The sequence below is a fragment of the Cyprinus carpio genome, chromosome B23 (genome assembly GCF_018340385.1).
Source record: "Cyprinus carpio isolate SPL01 chromosome B23, ASM1834038v1, whole genome shotgun sequence".
NCBI classification, from domain to species: domain Eukaryota; kingdom Metazoa; phylum Chordata; class Actinopteri; order Cypriniformes; family Cyprinidae; genus Cyprinus; species Cyprinus carpio.
This window is the reverse complement of record NC_056619.1, coordinates 8,686,189-8,699,836: the sequence shown is the minus strand read 5'-3', so window position 1 is coordinate 8,699,836 and position 13,648 is coordinate 8,686,189. Positions and strand designations below refer to the sequence as shown.

At 38.2% G+C, this 13,648-nt stretch overlaps 3 protein-coding genes across 7 annotated transcripts; 2 read left to right on the top strand and 1 right to left on the bottom strand.

Annotated features, from left to right (window-relative positions):
* The first annotated feature begins 570 nt into the window (after positions 1-570).
* Positions 571-5,758, top strand: LOC109076875 (probable tubulin polyglutamylase TTLL9). Of its 2 annotated transcripts, none has more exons than XM_019092525.2 (14): positions 571-940; positions 1,170-1,216; positions 1,747-1,839; positions 1,914-2,025; positions 2,116-2,301; positions 2,378-2,446; positions 2,557-2,647; positions 2,802-2,842; positions 3,445-3,532; positions 3,637-3,695; positions 3,788-3,984; positions 4,096-4,209; positions 4,303-4,424; positions 5,423-5,758. In XM_019092525.2, the coding sequence occupies exons 1-14, from the start codon at positions 926-928 to the stop codon at positions 5,491-5,493; spliced, it is 1,305 nt and encodes a 434-aa protein (XP_018948070.1). In that variant the 5' UTR covers positions 571-925; the 3' UTR covers positions 5,494-5,758. The 2 variants fall into 2 exon arrangements, with proteins under 2 accessions (XP_018948070.1, XP_018948069.1); XM_019092524.2 differs by having other exon boundaries at positions 572-940; positions 1,167-1,216.
* On the top strand, positions 4,303-13,326 carry LOC109076880 (protein phosphatase 1 regulatory subunit 3D-like). Of its 3 annotated transcripts, XM_042750413.1 has the most exons (3): positions 11,371-11,601; positions 11,902-11,911; positions 12,007-13,326. In XM_042750413.1, exon 3 carries the CDS (start codon positions 12,051-12,053, stop codon positions 12,834-12,836), a length of 786 nt encoding a protein of 261 aa, XP_042606347.1. In that variant the 5' UTR covers positions 11,371-11,601; positions 11,902-11,911; positions 12,007-12,050; the 3' UTR covers positions 12,837-13,326. The 3 variants fall into 3 exon arrangements, with proteins under 3 accessions (XP_042606346.1, XP_042606347.1, XP_042606345.1); XM_042750412.1 differs by lacking the exon at positions 11,371-11,601 and adding an exon at positions 4,303-4,424 and having other exon boundaries at positions 11,902-13,326; XM_042750411.1 differs by having other exon boundaries at positions 11,373-11,601; positions 11,902-13,326.
* Positions 5,755-10,587, bottom strand: LOC109076874 (protein FAM217B-like). 2 transcript variants are annotated; one of them, XM_042750409.1, is made up of 5 exons: positions 10,392-10,587; positions 9,967-10,055; positions 9,780-9,885; positions 9,635-9,699; positions 5,755-8,393 (listed from the first exon to the last, which is right to left on the bottom strand). In XM_042750409.1, exons 1-5 carry the CDS (start codon positions 10,413-10,415, stop codon positions 7,052-7,054), a joined length of 1,626 nt encoding a protein of 541 aa, XP_042606343.1. In that variant the 5' UTR covers positions 10,416-10,587; the 3' UTR covers positions 5,755-7,051. The 2 variants fall into 2 exon arrangements, with proteins under 2 accessions (XP_042606343.1, XP_042606344.1); XM_042750410.1 differs by having other exon boundaries at positions 9,967-10,084; positions 10,392-10,585.
* Positions 13,327-13,648: the final 322 nt, after the last annotated feature.

Genomic DNA, 13,648 nt, shown 5'->3' with positions numbered 1-13,648 from the left:
AAATAACATTGAAAGATTTAACACCTTTTTATGTAAAAAATGTGATTATGTGTCACCAGCATGACACATAATCACATGGTAGCCTGTATGAATCTCTGTTGAATTATCATTTCAATAAAAATATTGACGATTTAGGATCTTGTGCAGGGATCGAGGCCCACAACGAGGCCTCAGCGATTTTCAAGTTGTATGAAAGACGGTTTAAAACTATTTAAATTAAGTTATATTTACTATTTTAATATATAAATATTAAAAAAATGATCAGTTAAATCTGTTATAGAAAAACTGAGGGCTTTTGAGTAAAAAAAGATTGATAACAAGATGATTTAACCGCTGCCTTCATTCTTCTTGACATGTTTATATGTGTCAGATATGAGAAAACATGCTGGTTAAAAAGCGAGTGTTGTAAGATTAGGTTGGTTTGGGCACATATATTTTTTTTGTGTGTAATAAGCTTCATGCTTCTGTGCAGCAAGTGAAGATGCACCTTCTGTTTCCTTGGGGATCATTTTATTTAAATTATGCTGCCACCTAGTGTGCATGCATGATGTTTACGCCAGGGAGCTCTAAATAACAAGCATTTCCGCCATCTGCGTCTATGTATTGTTCTTTTATAGTCAATGAATTAACATGAAATAATAATAATAATAATAAATCATCGGTATATTATACGTGGTACCTGAGAGCAGATTAATTTATTTAGGAATTGAAACATGCGGTTGATAAGAAAAAAGTAAAGATTAATTTAAAAATATATATATTTAACATGCTAAACAATATATACTCGGAAATTAATAATAATTCTCTCAACACGTCACTACGAAATGCAGCGCAGCGATTGGTCCGCTCTGTGGTTGCTATGACAGCATATAGACTACAGTTCTAGTCTCACGCTGCTACTCTTCCAGCTGGTTAGTTTCTGATTATGTCTAAGAATAAGGTAAGAGGGTGACTTTTAAAACAAACCTATTTACATGATAATATGTGCTATATAATATGTGCGAATTACATGATAATATGTGCTATATTTGAAAACTAAGGTTGACTGCTGATATAAATAACTATTTAGGCCACTTAAGGAGCCATTGCTGCACAGTCTTAAATTAGCTTTGCGACACAAAGTTACTTTAGCTTTCCGGTTTGCTGTAACAAACTTACCTTCACAGCAGACAGCTGGACATAAAGGGGCCTGCGGCTCACAGAAGAAGAAGGAAGGGTACGTCTGTTAGTGATTGTTTAATACATTCATCCTACAATTTGGGGTCTGTAAAATTTTATTTTAGCAGTATCACTATTATTCAGCTATGACGTTTATAAAGACGTTTATAATGTTACAAAAAAATATTTTTTATTTCAAATAAATTGTCCCACGGTTTCCAGAAATGGTTTAACGTTTTTGAAGGATCATGTGACATTGAAGACTGGTGGAATCGTGCTGAAAATTCAGCTTTCATAAATAAATATTTTACAATAAATCAGGAAACAGATATTTTTAAATGTTTTCTTGTATTTTGATTAAATAAGTGCCGACTTTGTAAGCATTAGAGATCTATTTCAAATGTATTAAAAAATCTTATAGACCCCAAACTTGAATGGTGTAGATGCTTGAAGTAACTGCATTTTTAAAATCATTTTACAGTTTCTCAGAAGTTTAATCTTTAAACTGTTGTCTTTCTATATGTATGTATGTCTATATAAAGGATAAAAGGTAGTTTAATAATCCAGTGTGGTTCATTTTCATCTCAGCGAGGGAAGGAGCTGTATACGGTACAGATGTGGCCTGACCAACACTATTCAGGACGTCCTAAACCAGAGACCAGGCTGGGTAGAGGTGAAAGAGTAAGTGCTGTGCTTCTCCGTTGTGTGTCCCTGAGTTTCATGCTTGCATCATGTATTCATGTCTCTCTATGCAGTGATGGCGAATGGGACTTAAACTGGTGTGATGTTGGGTGGCTGAGAGAGAACTTTGATCACTCGTACATGGAGGAACATGTGCGTATATGTCACTTCCGCAACCACTACGAGGTCTGTATTATACAGTTTATGCAGATCATTATAGATTAAGAGCGAATGAATGTGTACAGAAATCAGGCATGAGTTGTTTGTATTTTTCAGCTGACCCGTAAGAACCTGATGGTAAAAAACCTGAAGAGATATAGAAAAACTTTAGAGCGGGAGGCTGGGCGTTTAGAGGCGTCCAAATGTGACTTTTTCCCCTGTACGTTTGTGCTGCCCAGTGAGTATCACATCTTTGTAGAAGAGTTTAAGAGAAGCCCAGGGAGCACCTGGATCATGAAGCCTGTGAGTGTTTATAGCAGTGCACTGTGTACAGTACTGCCAACAGGTCATCCATTATTACAATTCTTTCCGAACACAGGTGGCACGATCACAGGGGAAAGGAATTTTTCTGTTTCGAAAACTCAAAGATATCATAGATTGGAGGAAGGTAATACACATTTGACACACTGACTGTAAGTCAGGAATGTAAGTTCTGCGATTATTTACTATCATCGTCCCAAGTTTAATGTTGTGCACTGATGCTGTTGTTGGTTTTAGGATGGGTCCCGCTCTGAAGAACAGAAAGATGAGGCTCAAGTAGAGAGCTATGTCGCTCAGCGCTACATTGAGAATCCTTACCTCATAGCTGGTATGTACCTATAATACAGTATATAATACATATAATAAAACATATAATAGCTTCAGTACTTATTTGATTTAGCTCCACCTTTATTATTATTACTGAACGTATCACATGTTTTATATATGTGTATGTGTATGTAACATGTTATATCTATCACCAGGGAGAAAATTTGACTTGAGAGTCTATGTTCTTGTCACATCAGTATGTGAGCTATTTTTTTAATGTTATTTTTTTTTCAGGAATATCCAATGCTGTTTTTCATTGTTAAAGTACTTTCTCCAGCTGCAGTAGGACACTTAAAAAAAGCCATTAATTTAGCAATTTCACAGAAATTATGGTGCATTTACACCATGTCAGAATTAGTGCAATTATGAGACTTCAACTTCAAAATGAAAATGGCATCAGCAGTATAAAGCAGTTATTTTGTAATATTTCTGTTGAATAATTCCTATAGTTGACTATGTTGTTAATGCTATAATAGTACAAGAAAATAAATGCAAGTCATATGGTAGTTTAATGTGGCTTACACAGAACCGAATAGCTATCTTATGTCCCTTTAAATAAACGTAATTTAATTAATAATGCATTTTCATAACAACTGTTGTATTGTGGTTTTGTCTATTGATTACTGAAATTAGAGATTTATTTTGCATTAATAGTGGTGCTACACACAGTATTACACACAGCGTTTTTGTTGTTGTAGTTGTTTTACACTTTACATCACTGTTGCATTTTCATGTTTTGAATGTTGTATTTTTAAAACTGTGCAGGCCACACAAAAAGCATATTTTTGTTTTTCGCAGTATATTGCATTGAAGGCCTGGCTGTATCGTGATGGTTTTGCTCGATTTTCCAACACCAGGTTCTCTCTTAGCAGCATAGATGATCAGTGTATCCTTTGCATACATTCTGAAATACACACACCCCCAATTTTATATTACGCCCCAAAGTAAAGGAATTCACTTGTTTGTCCCCTTTAACCTTCAAATACACAGACGTTCATCTCACTAATGTTGCAGTGCAAAAAACATCTCCTGATTATGATCCCGAGAAGGTATGTTGGAAGTAACTGGACATACTGTACTATTATGTTCATGAAGATATATTTTATTAAAAAGCAGTAATCTATCTTTCGCTGTCTCTCAGGGTTGTAAGTGGCAGATGCAGCAGCTACGGCAGTACCTGACTGCTAAGCATGGTTTCGAGACAGTGCAGACTCTATTTAAAGAAATTGACAACATATTTATTCGCAGCCTGCTTAGTGTTCAGAAGACCATCATCAATGACAAACACTGTTTTGAGTTGTATGGATATGACATACTACTGGACCAGGATTTAAAGCCGTGAGAGTGCTTTATTTTTGATTGCTTAGTTTGACAGGATGCTCATCCGAACTGAATGAATGTGGGAATTGCATGGCTTGAAAAATGACAGCACAGTTTGCCGTTATGCAGGTGGCTAATTGAAGTGAACGCTTCACCCTCCCTCACAGCCAGCAGTCAGGAGGACTATGACCTAAAATACAGACTGCTGGAGGACACCCTGCACATTGTAGACATGGAAGGCCGGTACGATTTGACAAAATAGTATAAAATTGCATGAAAGAGTGTGGAGGATTGTGTATGTTGACATTGTTGTCCAAAACATGCTTTTCCATTTAGTCTGACAGGCAAGGAGAAGAGGGTTGGCGTTTTTGACCTAATGTGGAATGATGGACCTGTCCACATGGATGTCGGACTAGAGGCCCTGGGAAGTTCTTGCCTCGTGGCAAATACACATCTCGGTCAGTGTCTTACATTGCCTCAATGGAGATCTTGGCCTGCAGTACACTCAGTGAACCTGTTTCTGTGATTAGTTGAGCTTAGTAGTTTTTGTACACTCTTGGGCATTTTTTGAATGTCACACAGTTGAACAAAAAATATATTAATTCACAGTGCATGCATAATACTTAAAAAAAAATAGGTACCAAATAGGGCTATAAATAGTCTAGGTTACCCAAAAATGAAATTCCTGTCATCAAAACTTCCAAAAGCTGTATGATCCTAACATATTTGGAGCAATTTAGTATTACATCACTTGCTCACCAATGGATCCTCAGTGGTAAATGGGTGCCGTCAGAATGAGAGTCCAAACAGCTGATAAAAACATCACAATAATCCACAAGTAAACCACACCACTCCAGTCCATCAGTTAATTTCTTGTGTAGTGAACCGCCTTTTGTTAAAAAAAAAAAAAAAAAAAAAATTCATTGATAAGACGTTTTAATATTAAACCGTCACTTCCTGATTCAGATGAGACAACTTTTTCATTGGAGAAAGCAGTTTTATGGATAGAGGACTTGTATTTAAAAGTTTTACACCCCTTCATGATGCATTTGTTTGTTACAAACATCAGCTTTTTGCTTTACAAAATGCTAATTGACGGACTGGATTCATGTTGTGGATTATTGTGATGTTTTTATCAGCTGTTTGGACTGTTTGGACATTCTGACGGCACCCATTCACTGCAGAGCATCCATTGGTGAACAAGTGATGTAATGCTACATTGCTCCAAATATGTTATGATCATACAGCTTTTGGATTTTTATTTTTATTTTTAGGTGAACTATTCCTCGAAGTAAATATACAAATTAAAATGTATAAATAAATAAATAAATAAATAAAATGTATTTTGTAATAATAATGTAACACCTATTTGTGCAAAGTGTCACATTGAATATTATAGCAGCATTTACGATCGTCTCCAAATACAAATGGTTTTTGTTTGCTTTGTATTACACAGGCTGTGTGAATGATCGCCAGAAACAGCTTCAACAGCTTTTAAAGCCTTTCCCAGGACAGAAAAGGACATGACAACATTCAAATGACATCAAATTAGTGTGACAAACTATTCATGACAATCACACAAATACCCACAATGGTGATAATATGCACCTAAGGATTCAGATGATTGTAAATAGGAGCATTTAAATACCCAGAAGGCATGGCAAAGTCACTGAACATTTTCATTCACAACCTGAAAATTACACTGTCTGTGCTTGTTCTGGTTTAATGAGAATATAATGACGGTAGCAATTTCCACATTAAAATAAATACCGTAGACAGAGGCTTTGATGATGTAATGAAAACTCTTTATTTTGTATCTCATAAAAATAGCTGCATTCAACTCTACCAAAAACACCCAGCAAAATAAAAGCACAATCTGACAACGATAGGACAAAAGTAGATTTTTGTGTGTTTTTTGCCTGATAAGGGAACTTGACACAGTACATAACATTCAAGATGAAATGGTGCTACATACAGTACATCAAGTATGGAAATGTGGTACCACGTACTGTATGGCCTCAACCTGTATCAACTTTCAAGTCATATTCAAGTGCCTTGACAATGCATTACAGTACATACAAAACTACAAAACCACTACCATCGTTGTTCCTGTAAAAATAAACAAAACATGCTATATTTAGAGACATGAAGTACAATGTAATCACCTGATAGGTTCTCAATAAGTAAACAAACATAGATAACCTTGACCATAATATCTTAACAGTTTACAGCTCAGGGCCTTCTCCAGCAACACACCACAAAACCAACATAAGCAACCCTAACAATTCACAATTCAAATACATCTAACTCACTGAAAACCTAAGTAATGGGTTCCAAAACATTCAAAGATAAAACATTCTATTTTAACTTAATACATGTCAACTCATTGGTTTAATAAATAACAAGAAATTAAGTCCTTGTAAATGGCACTTTACAAAAATACACAGTCATTACAAAACATTCATTATTCATCTCAAAAAATATACATTCTTTGACCGTTAGTGCTTACTAGACAAAGCCGTACACTGACATTCTCAGCCATACCTCCCTCAAATAAGAGATATGTACATGCACTCTAGATTTAAGTACATTTATTTCATTTCATAGAGGATTTGTGCGTACAGTATGTAAAGATAACCTGCTTTTGTGTACTTACGGATAAAATAAATCTTATTCAAGAAATGCACTTTAAAGTTCTACTGAAACAATGACGATGAAAAGGCATGATTTCTAATGAGAAGGATAAGTTTTTTTAAAATGCTGCCACATTTGCTGTTATCCGGCAAATTTTCATGGACAAAATCCAAGCTTTTTTTCGGAATCCATCCTTATTCTGTGCACATTTCTAGTTGGTCCGTGTTGACCGACAGAAAGCTAAACGTGACTTCTGTGTGAGTTCTTAACACTAAATAATGAACCTATTTTTCCCCTCGAAATTTTGCCAATGTGACGGCACTTATATCCTTTTCACAAACAACTACAGTTAACTGCAAGGATAATATTATGTTTTAATTAGCTCTTCTTTACTGTATGCAAAATGGAAACGTTTTTGAGGCAACTGAAAATTGCGTGAAAGGTGCACTTACTACTTGGCATATTGAGGATTTTTCACTTTGCCAGTAGTCTTGGTAGCTGTCGTCACTTTTGCATCCTTGCCATTGGTGACGGTTCTTTTAGTGCCAGATCTTAATCGTACTTCACCCGTTTCGGCTCTCGGGCCATCCTTAACCATTTTTTTCCCAGGACCACCACCGTCACGTTTCATACCGACAGGATCCCGCCTCTCAACCCCTCCACATTTCGCTCCAGGTGGATCTTTCTGTTTGTCCGCCTCGTTTGACCTTGCAGTCTTTCCTTTCCTGACCGAAGAATGGGATTTGCCATTTGTGTTTAGTTCTTGGGACGCCCTGCGCACATTTCCCGCAGCCTGAATGTGCTTCTGGTGAGCCTTTGCTGCTTGAGGACTGACCGGTTGCTGGTTTTTCGAAGTCGTGCGGTTTTCGGCAGTGGAAGCCCGGCTTTCGCTACTGCTCCTCTTTTGGGTGTTGGCAGGGGGAGCTTTGCGCTCTAGCAGGGGGCTGAGGCGGGAATGCCGCTGGTAGGCGTACGGAGAGCAGGTGCCATTGCAGAGCGGATAGCGGATGTGGCAGTGAGGACAGACAGGACGAGAAAGCTGGGTGGATGATGGGCTGGCCACTGAAGAGAAGAAGGCCCGTTCACCCTGCCGAAAGCTTTTCGGGGAGCTGAGGCGTGTCGGAGGAGCAGTATGAGGCCTAGGCTGGTTGCCGTTCGCTAGGACACTGGCAGCGTGACCTCTTGTTCGGATGATGGGAACGACGTGCCGTCCGCTCTCATCCTGTATGGTTTGGATCTGGTGCCACTCAAGTTGAAGGAGGCGCTCTAAATACTTCTCTAGCTCCCCTACGGGTTTCGGCCGGGGAGCCCGCTTACCCTCAGTGTTGAGGAAGATGGTGAGCTGCCTAAGGCTCCAGGTATTGAATGGAGGAGGCAGGAAGTCTGGGTAGCTGTACCGGACTTCATCGTTCTCCACCGTCCTGGGTCCAGGTATGTGAGGATGCAGGTCCATGGAGTTGAAGACCTCGGCTCGGAGGTTGAGCTGAGGAGGAGTGCAAGGGGAAGGCAGCACAGGGAGCCGCTCGGAGTCGGACAGGTCACTGGCACTGTCCGTGTCATCCTCCTTGTGCTCCAGCAGGCGAAGTGAGTCCAGGTCTGGGACTTGTTTCTGCAGGGTGAACTGCTGCAGCACTGGCTGAGGAGTCAAGGGCAGCGATAGAGCACGACGGTTCTTCTCCAAGACCACATGGCTCTGTAGCATCTCTCTACAGCACTGAGGCTCCAGCTGGATTTTCTGCCTCTCCTGTCCACGTTCGGGACGTGGAGGCCTCAGGTCTGATTCGCCCTGTGTGCTGCAGCAATAGTTCAAGTGAGATATTTGATCAATATACAGTAGCCAACATTTGAAATGGATGAAAAAAGTTCATCAAAGTTTTCCTAAGACAAGAATGCATTTTGGTTTTAGGTTAACATTGATGAAAGGTTTTGATCCACTTCAAATGTTGACTAGTGTATTTATTAGGGCTGGGTTGACAACACTTTTGATTACTTTGACTTTCATGGACCGATATCATTCTTAAATTACAAGATCAATTCTGCTGATGAATGAACAAAACATCACTAAAGTTTTTTTGTAGCATGTCTCCCATCCAGTAATTGTAGTAATTACAATTTGATCACAGAGCTTGAAGAGTAAAATGACAATATTTTAGCAATCATGCTGTGTGTTTTCTATCAGGCATTAAGAATCAAATGATGCCACATTCACAAATGAATCACTTGTTTTAGATCTAACTAGTGAAATGGGTTTCCATAAAGGTCTGGAATTGTTTGTGATGCAGTCTGGTTCATTTGGACAGTTCACGTACACACTGATCTGTTTCCGGTGGTTCCTCACATTGACACAGTAACAGATTACTTTATAAGACAGAAGAGAGTGCTAGGTAAGACAACAAGACAAAAAGAGTGCTGGACGAGGTGGATATTTACCTACAATCCATTTCAGGAAACAAAACTCAAAAAGTGATGAAGCAGATCTTTATAATGAATGCAGCCTGTAAATGAATCTACTGCAATTGAATTTCTAATCAGATGTTCACAACAGTATGAAAAACGAGTATTTTTCCAAAGGTAATGGTGAAAGAAAAGCTAGCAGAATGAGCATCATAAGGTATGTTGTACATAACAGAGTGAAGCATATATAGTTCTAAATATATGCATTGTATTACATATTCATTAAATTGTTTCTATTAGTGATGTCTTAATGCATGTTAGGTTGAGTTAGGACTGTCACCATTTATATGTCATCAGTGAAGGAGTAGAAGCATTATTTAAAAAAAAAAAAGAAAAACTCCTAATATATAACAAAATTAATCAATATCAAATTGAATCAAATCAAGACCTTGTGAATCTGAATTGTAAAATCAATACCCAGCTCTAATTTATATCACTTTGGCCAACTGCAAAATCAGTATTCAATTGTAAAATATAACCATTCAGTAGTGAATTATATCCATTTGTTTTATTTTGTTCTTTTATTCTTATTATTTATGGTTATTTATATATTAAATTCCATATGTTCAGAAATACTCACCCACGCGACTTGCAAGTGCCACCAGTCGGACTCTTAGCTTTCTTTGGTTTAATGCCATTTTGGACCTGGGAAAGATCATGAAAACATATTCAAACTGCTGCCGACACAGGATGCTTGATGCATCTTATTGTTGCATGTAACTTACAACTTCAGCTTTGGGCAGAGGATCCTTCTCTTGCCCTGGACGCAAGGGCACTGTTTTTTTAAGAGGTTTCTTATTCTGGATCACGTTTCCTCCTCGCTTATTATTGCTGCAAATAAAGCACATGTTCTTAGTGACAAATCTGTGTTATCCTTATGTGATTTTAAATAACTGGTATATTCAGATATACCTGGCAACAATCCCAGTGTTTTCTGAATTTTTCACTCTAACCTTCTCCTTGCCTGACACCTTCCTCAGTGTCGCAGACGCAGTTTGTTCCTGCAGGATGGGTCCCATCGCATTAAACACTATGAAGTGTACAGACGCAGTTTTGAAGCTCTCAGCTGTGCCCCAGAATGTCCCATTTGTGAGCGCGCACACGCACCGAGCGACTGAAGAGCACCATTGCAGAAACGCAGCGAAATATCAGCGTCACAGTTTATATATTTTACAGTTTGCCAAGAATTGGAGCAATCCGTCGAAGAAACTATCTTTAACGTTAACTTTTAAAGAGAGCGATAATCAACTTTGCGTCTTGGTTATGAAACCCCCATCAGCATGCAATGAGCGAAACGCTTTGAAGAGCATCACTACAGCAGCTCCAGACTTGTTTACCTGCTGCTGTGTATGTTCGAGCATCGTTGTCGTCGTGATCCTGCGACTGGCATGATGGGAACTGAAGTTCCTAAGTGCAGCGAACAGGAGAAACGCGTTAATTTCACCGCTGCTCGTGAAGAAAAACACGCGTATGTGTATGCATCAGGGGCTGATACTGGGGTTGTGTAAGTTCGCGAAATCACAGTTTTATTAAAATTGACCAGCGGGGTTGCCAGATAGAAGAAGTGCAATCAACCAATCCTAATAAAAATAAGATAAAAAAATTAATACAAAAAAATATAATAAAAACATAAAAAACAGTATTTAATAGTCTATTATAATCAGAATAAGCTGCAATTAGTAATATTGTGAAATATTATTACAATTTAAATAATAGTATTTTATTTATTTTTTTGGTATCCTTTAAAATCCTATTTATTCCTGTGATGGTAAAATTTAGCATGATTCCAGTCTTTAGTGTCAGCCGGTTTTTCCACAAATCATTCTCATATGTCTAATATTATTTTAAATTGTAATAATATTTCACAATATTACTGTTTTACATGTATTTAATCAGATAAATGCAGACTTGGTGAGCATAAGAGATTTTTCAAAAAGATTAAAAAATCGTAGTTATTCCAAACGTTGACTGGTAGTGTATATAAAAACTACCCTATAATAGATTTTGATTTATTAGATTCTCTAATGCCACTTTGTAGTGTAAAATAAATTAATTAGATATTGTATACAATTGCTAGTAATATTTTATTAGTGCAGAGATGAGTGTGTATTTTGTAAAACATTTGCAACTGCTTTTTATCACATAATTAGTTATTAGTAATTAGCTTTACTTGCATTTTTACAACCCTGTGTTTTAAGCGGGTTCTATCGGGTAATCAAAAGTTCTACACCCACACATTTGCTGTCTTGATGCCCACTTAAAACTATTTTTAATAGGAGGACATGGCAACCTCACACCAACCGCATTTCCGAGCACAGCTGACTCAGTAGCCACGCCCCCTCTGTGTGACATCACACTCCTGCCAGCTCTGCGTGCGCACTGTGCGCAGTTTGCTTGAAATGCATCGTATGTGTGTTGTATCACGTACTATACTTCACCTTTGCACGGAGTTCTTGTCGCGCTTCTCATTATGAAATGCAGGGTTCATAAAAACAGCATCGGAGGGTCGTCAGATGCGTCTTTAACTTAACAAGCCGGACTTTTCTGGTGAGACAATGCAAATGCCAATTTCAACTACTAACAAACATTTTCATACACAATTTCACACATTGAAAAACAAAAAATTTAAATTACAATACTCCACATTAAAATCCTTCAAATTTAAAATCCTTCAAAACTAAATTGCATTACTTTTGTTAATCCAGCTGAGATTGAAGCAGCTAGTGAGTTTGCATGCTTCCACAGCTGTACAGTAGTAGCTGATATTGCTGGCTAGGACTTCCTAGAATATTTAATACTGTAAAATACTTATAAATATCAATAACATAGAATGTTTTTCTTTTTCAGGTCACACAAGGTAACTCTTTCTAATAAACATGGCCTGGTCTTTGGGATGTTGCCATAAAGACACACCCCTCGAAGAGATGAACGCTGACCTATTTTTTACCACAGGATCAGATGGCTCAAAAGAAAGCTCCACACCGATTTTGCAAGACATGTCCCGCTCAAAAACGGACAGCGGAAAGAGGCCGGTTAAAATCCGTCCGCCGAGCCCAAAAACCGCTCCAAGGCAAACAGCAGGCCGCAGCCTGTCATGTGAACCACCAACCAAATCCATCATCCAGAGGCGCACACAGTCCCTTCCATCTCCATCAGAGAGAAGGAGGCTTAGTCGCCGAGCCAGCGTCCGCTTTGTGGACTCTTTAGGGTTGGACCTGGAAAATGTCAAGGTTTTCAAAAGTGGAGAGGACCCATTTGTCCCAGAGCATGTTCTCTTCCGACTCTTAATGAATGCAGAGTTAGCCTCAAGTAAGGGGCTGGAGATTTCCCTGCCGTATTTGAAACCGATGTTCTCGGTCCAGCCTGGGGACTGTTCAAACTTCACCGAGCGTCTGTGCTGCCAACAAGTATGTCTGGAGCGGGTTTTGTGCTACGAGCCTGGCATTATAGGGATTGTTCAAGTTGTAAACTTGGCATTTGAGAAGGAAGTGAGTGTTCGCTACTCTTTTACAAACTGGAAGAGCTGCTCAGAAACCAAGGCTTACTGGGTTGCAAGCAAATTCATTTCAAACGGGCCCTGCTGTGACACCTTTCGATTTCATCTCCCGGTCCCTCCATATATCCTTCACCCTGGAGCAGTGCTGGAGTTTGCCATTTGTTATAAAGTAATGGGCATGCAGTTTTGGGATAACAATGCTGGGCAGAATTACAAGTTAACCTGTCAGAGTTATAACCTGCCTGTGCCGAAGGAATGTGAAAACAGCATGATACACTTTATCTGAGGACACAGATTTGTAGATTAAAGCACTGTTTCACTTTATATTTTGCTTGCTGCAACCACCAGCATTTTCACTGTGTGATATACATTGCTGACCTTCTGAAAGTCTTGCCGTAGTGTATTTCATTTGAAGCCATGCGGAATATGAGATTTTTAACTTTAAGATTGTGACAAATGGATTGTGCCACTGTCTGAGAGTATTACTGTACGTTGGCTTGATAATGTAATATAGATTTAAAAAGTGCCTTTACTGTATTTTTTATATATCAGGTTTGCACTTATACTTGCATTGCATGAGGATGTTATTGTCACTATGTGGTATGTTTTCATAATAGTTGTGGATACTGTAAACACAGATGTTGATAGAGTAAATAAGGATGTGTAATGCCACTTGTTTTGAAGAACTGATTAAAAAAAACTATTCAGCAATTCTTTACTGCATCACATTGTCCTTCTCAGAAAACCTTCAAAATAAAGCCGTATGTAGGCACAAACTGCTGTTTATGAAGTGATGCAGGGGTGATGTATTTTTGTAGGACAGAACTCAGAAATTAATATGCATTTTAGCACTTCTGATTCCATCATCCCGAAGTCTGTTGGTTTCTAGAAACTCGAACTGGCATGGAAAAAGAAAAAAAAAAAAAAAATGCTTGATAGCAGCTGTTTTGTCAAAATAACCAGACTGATGCAATCTATACTGGCTTGAACTACAAAAATGTCATCACTACAGCAGAATCTTGAATATTCTGCTTTACAATTTTTACAGTGTTTTTATTTTAAGTTTAGTTTGTAGTGCCATATTCAGGTTATAACAAC

Excerpts from the sequence above, each read along its gene's own strand:
- LOC109076875 (XM_019092524.2), top strand. Across the intron at positions 3,533-3,636 it reads TAGCAGCATAGATGATCAGT|ACGTTCATCTCACTAATGTT; the intron begins GTATCCTTTGCA and ends TCAAATACACAG. Across the intron at positions 4,425-5,422 it reads CGTGGCAAATACACATCTCG|GCTGTGTGAATGATCGCCAG; the intron begins GTCAGTGTCTTA and ends TGTATTACACAG.
- LOC109076880 (XM_042750412.1), top strand. The coding sequence starts at position 11,931 with ATGGCCTGGTCTTTGGGATGTTGCCATAAAGACACACCCCTCGAAGAG.
- LOC109076874 (XM_042750409.1), bottom strand. The coding sequence starts at position 10,415 with ATGCTCGAACATACACAGCAGCAG. Across the intron at positions 9,886-9,966 it reads AACACTGGGATTGTTGCCAG|CAATAATAAGCGAGGAGGAA; the intron begins GTATATCTGAAT and ends CTTTATTTGCAG. Across the intron at positions 8,394-9,634 it reads GGCACTTGCAAGTCGCGTGG|CACACAGGGCGAATCAGACC; the intron begins GTGAGTATTTCT and ends CTATTGCTGCAG.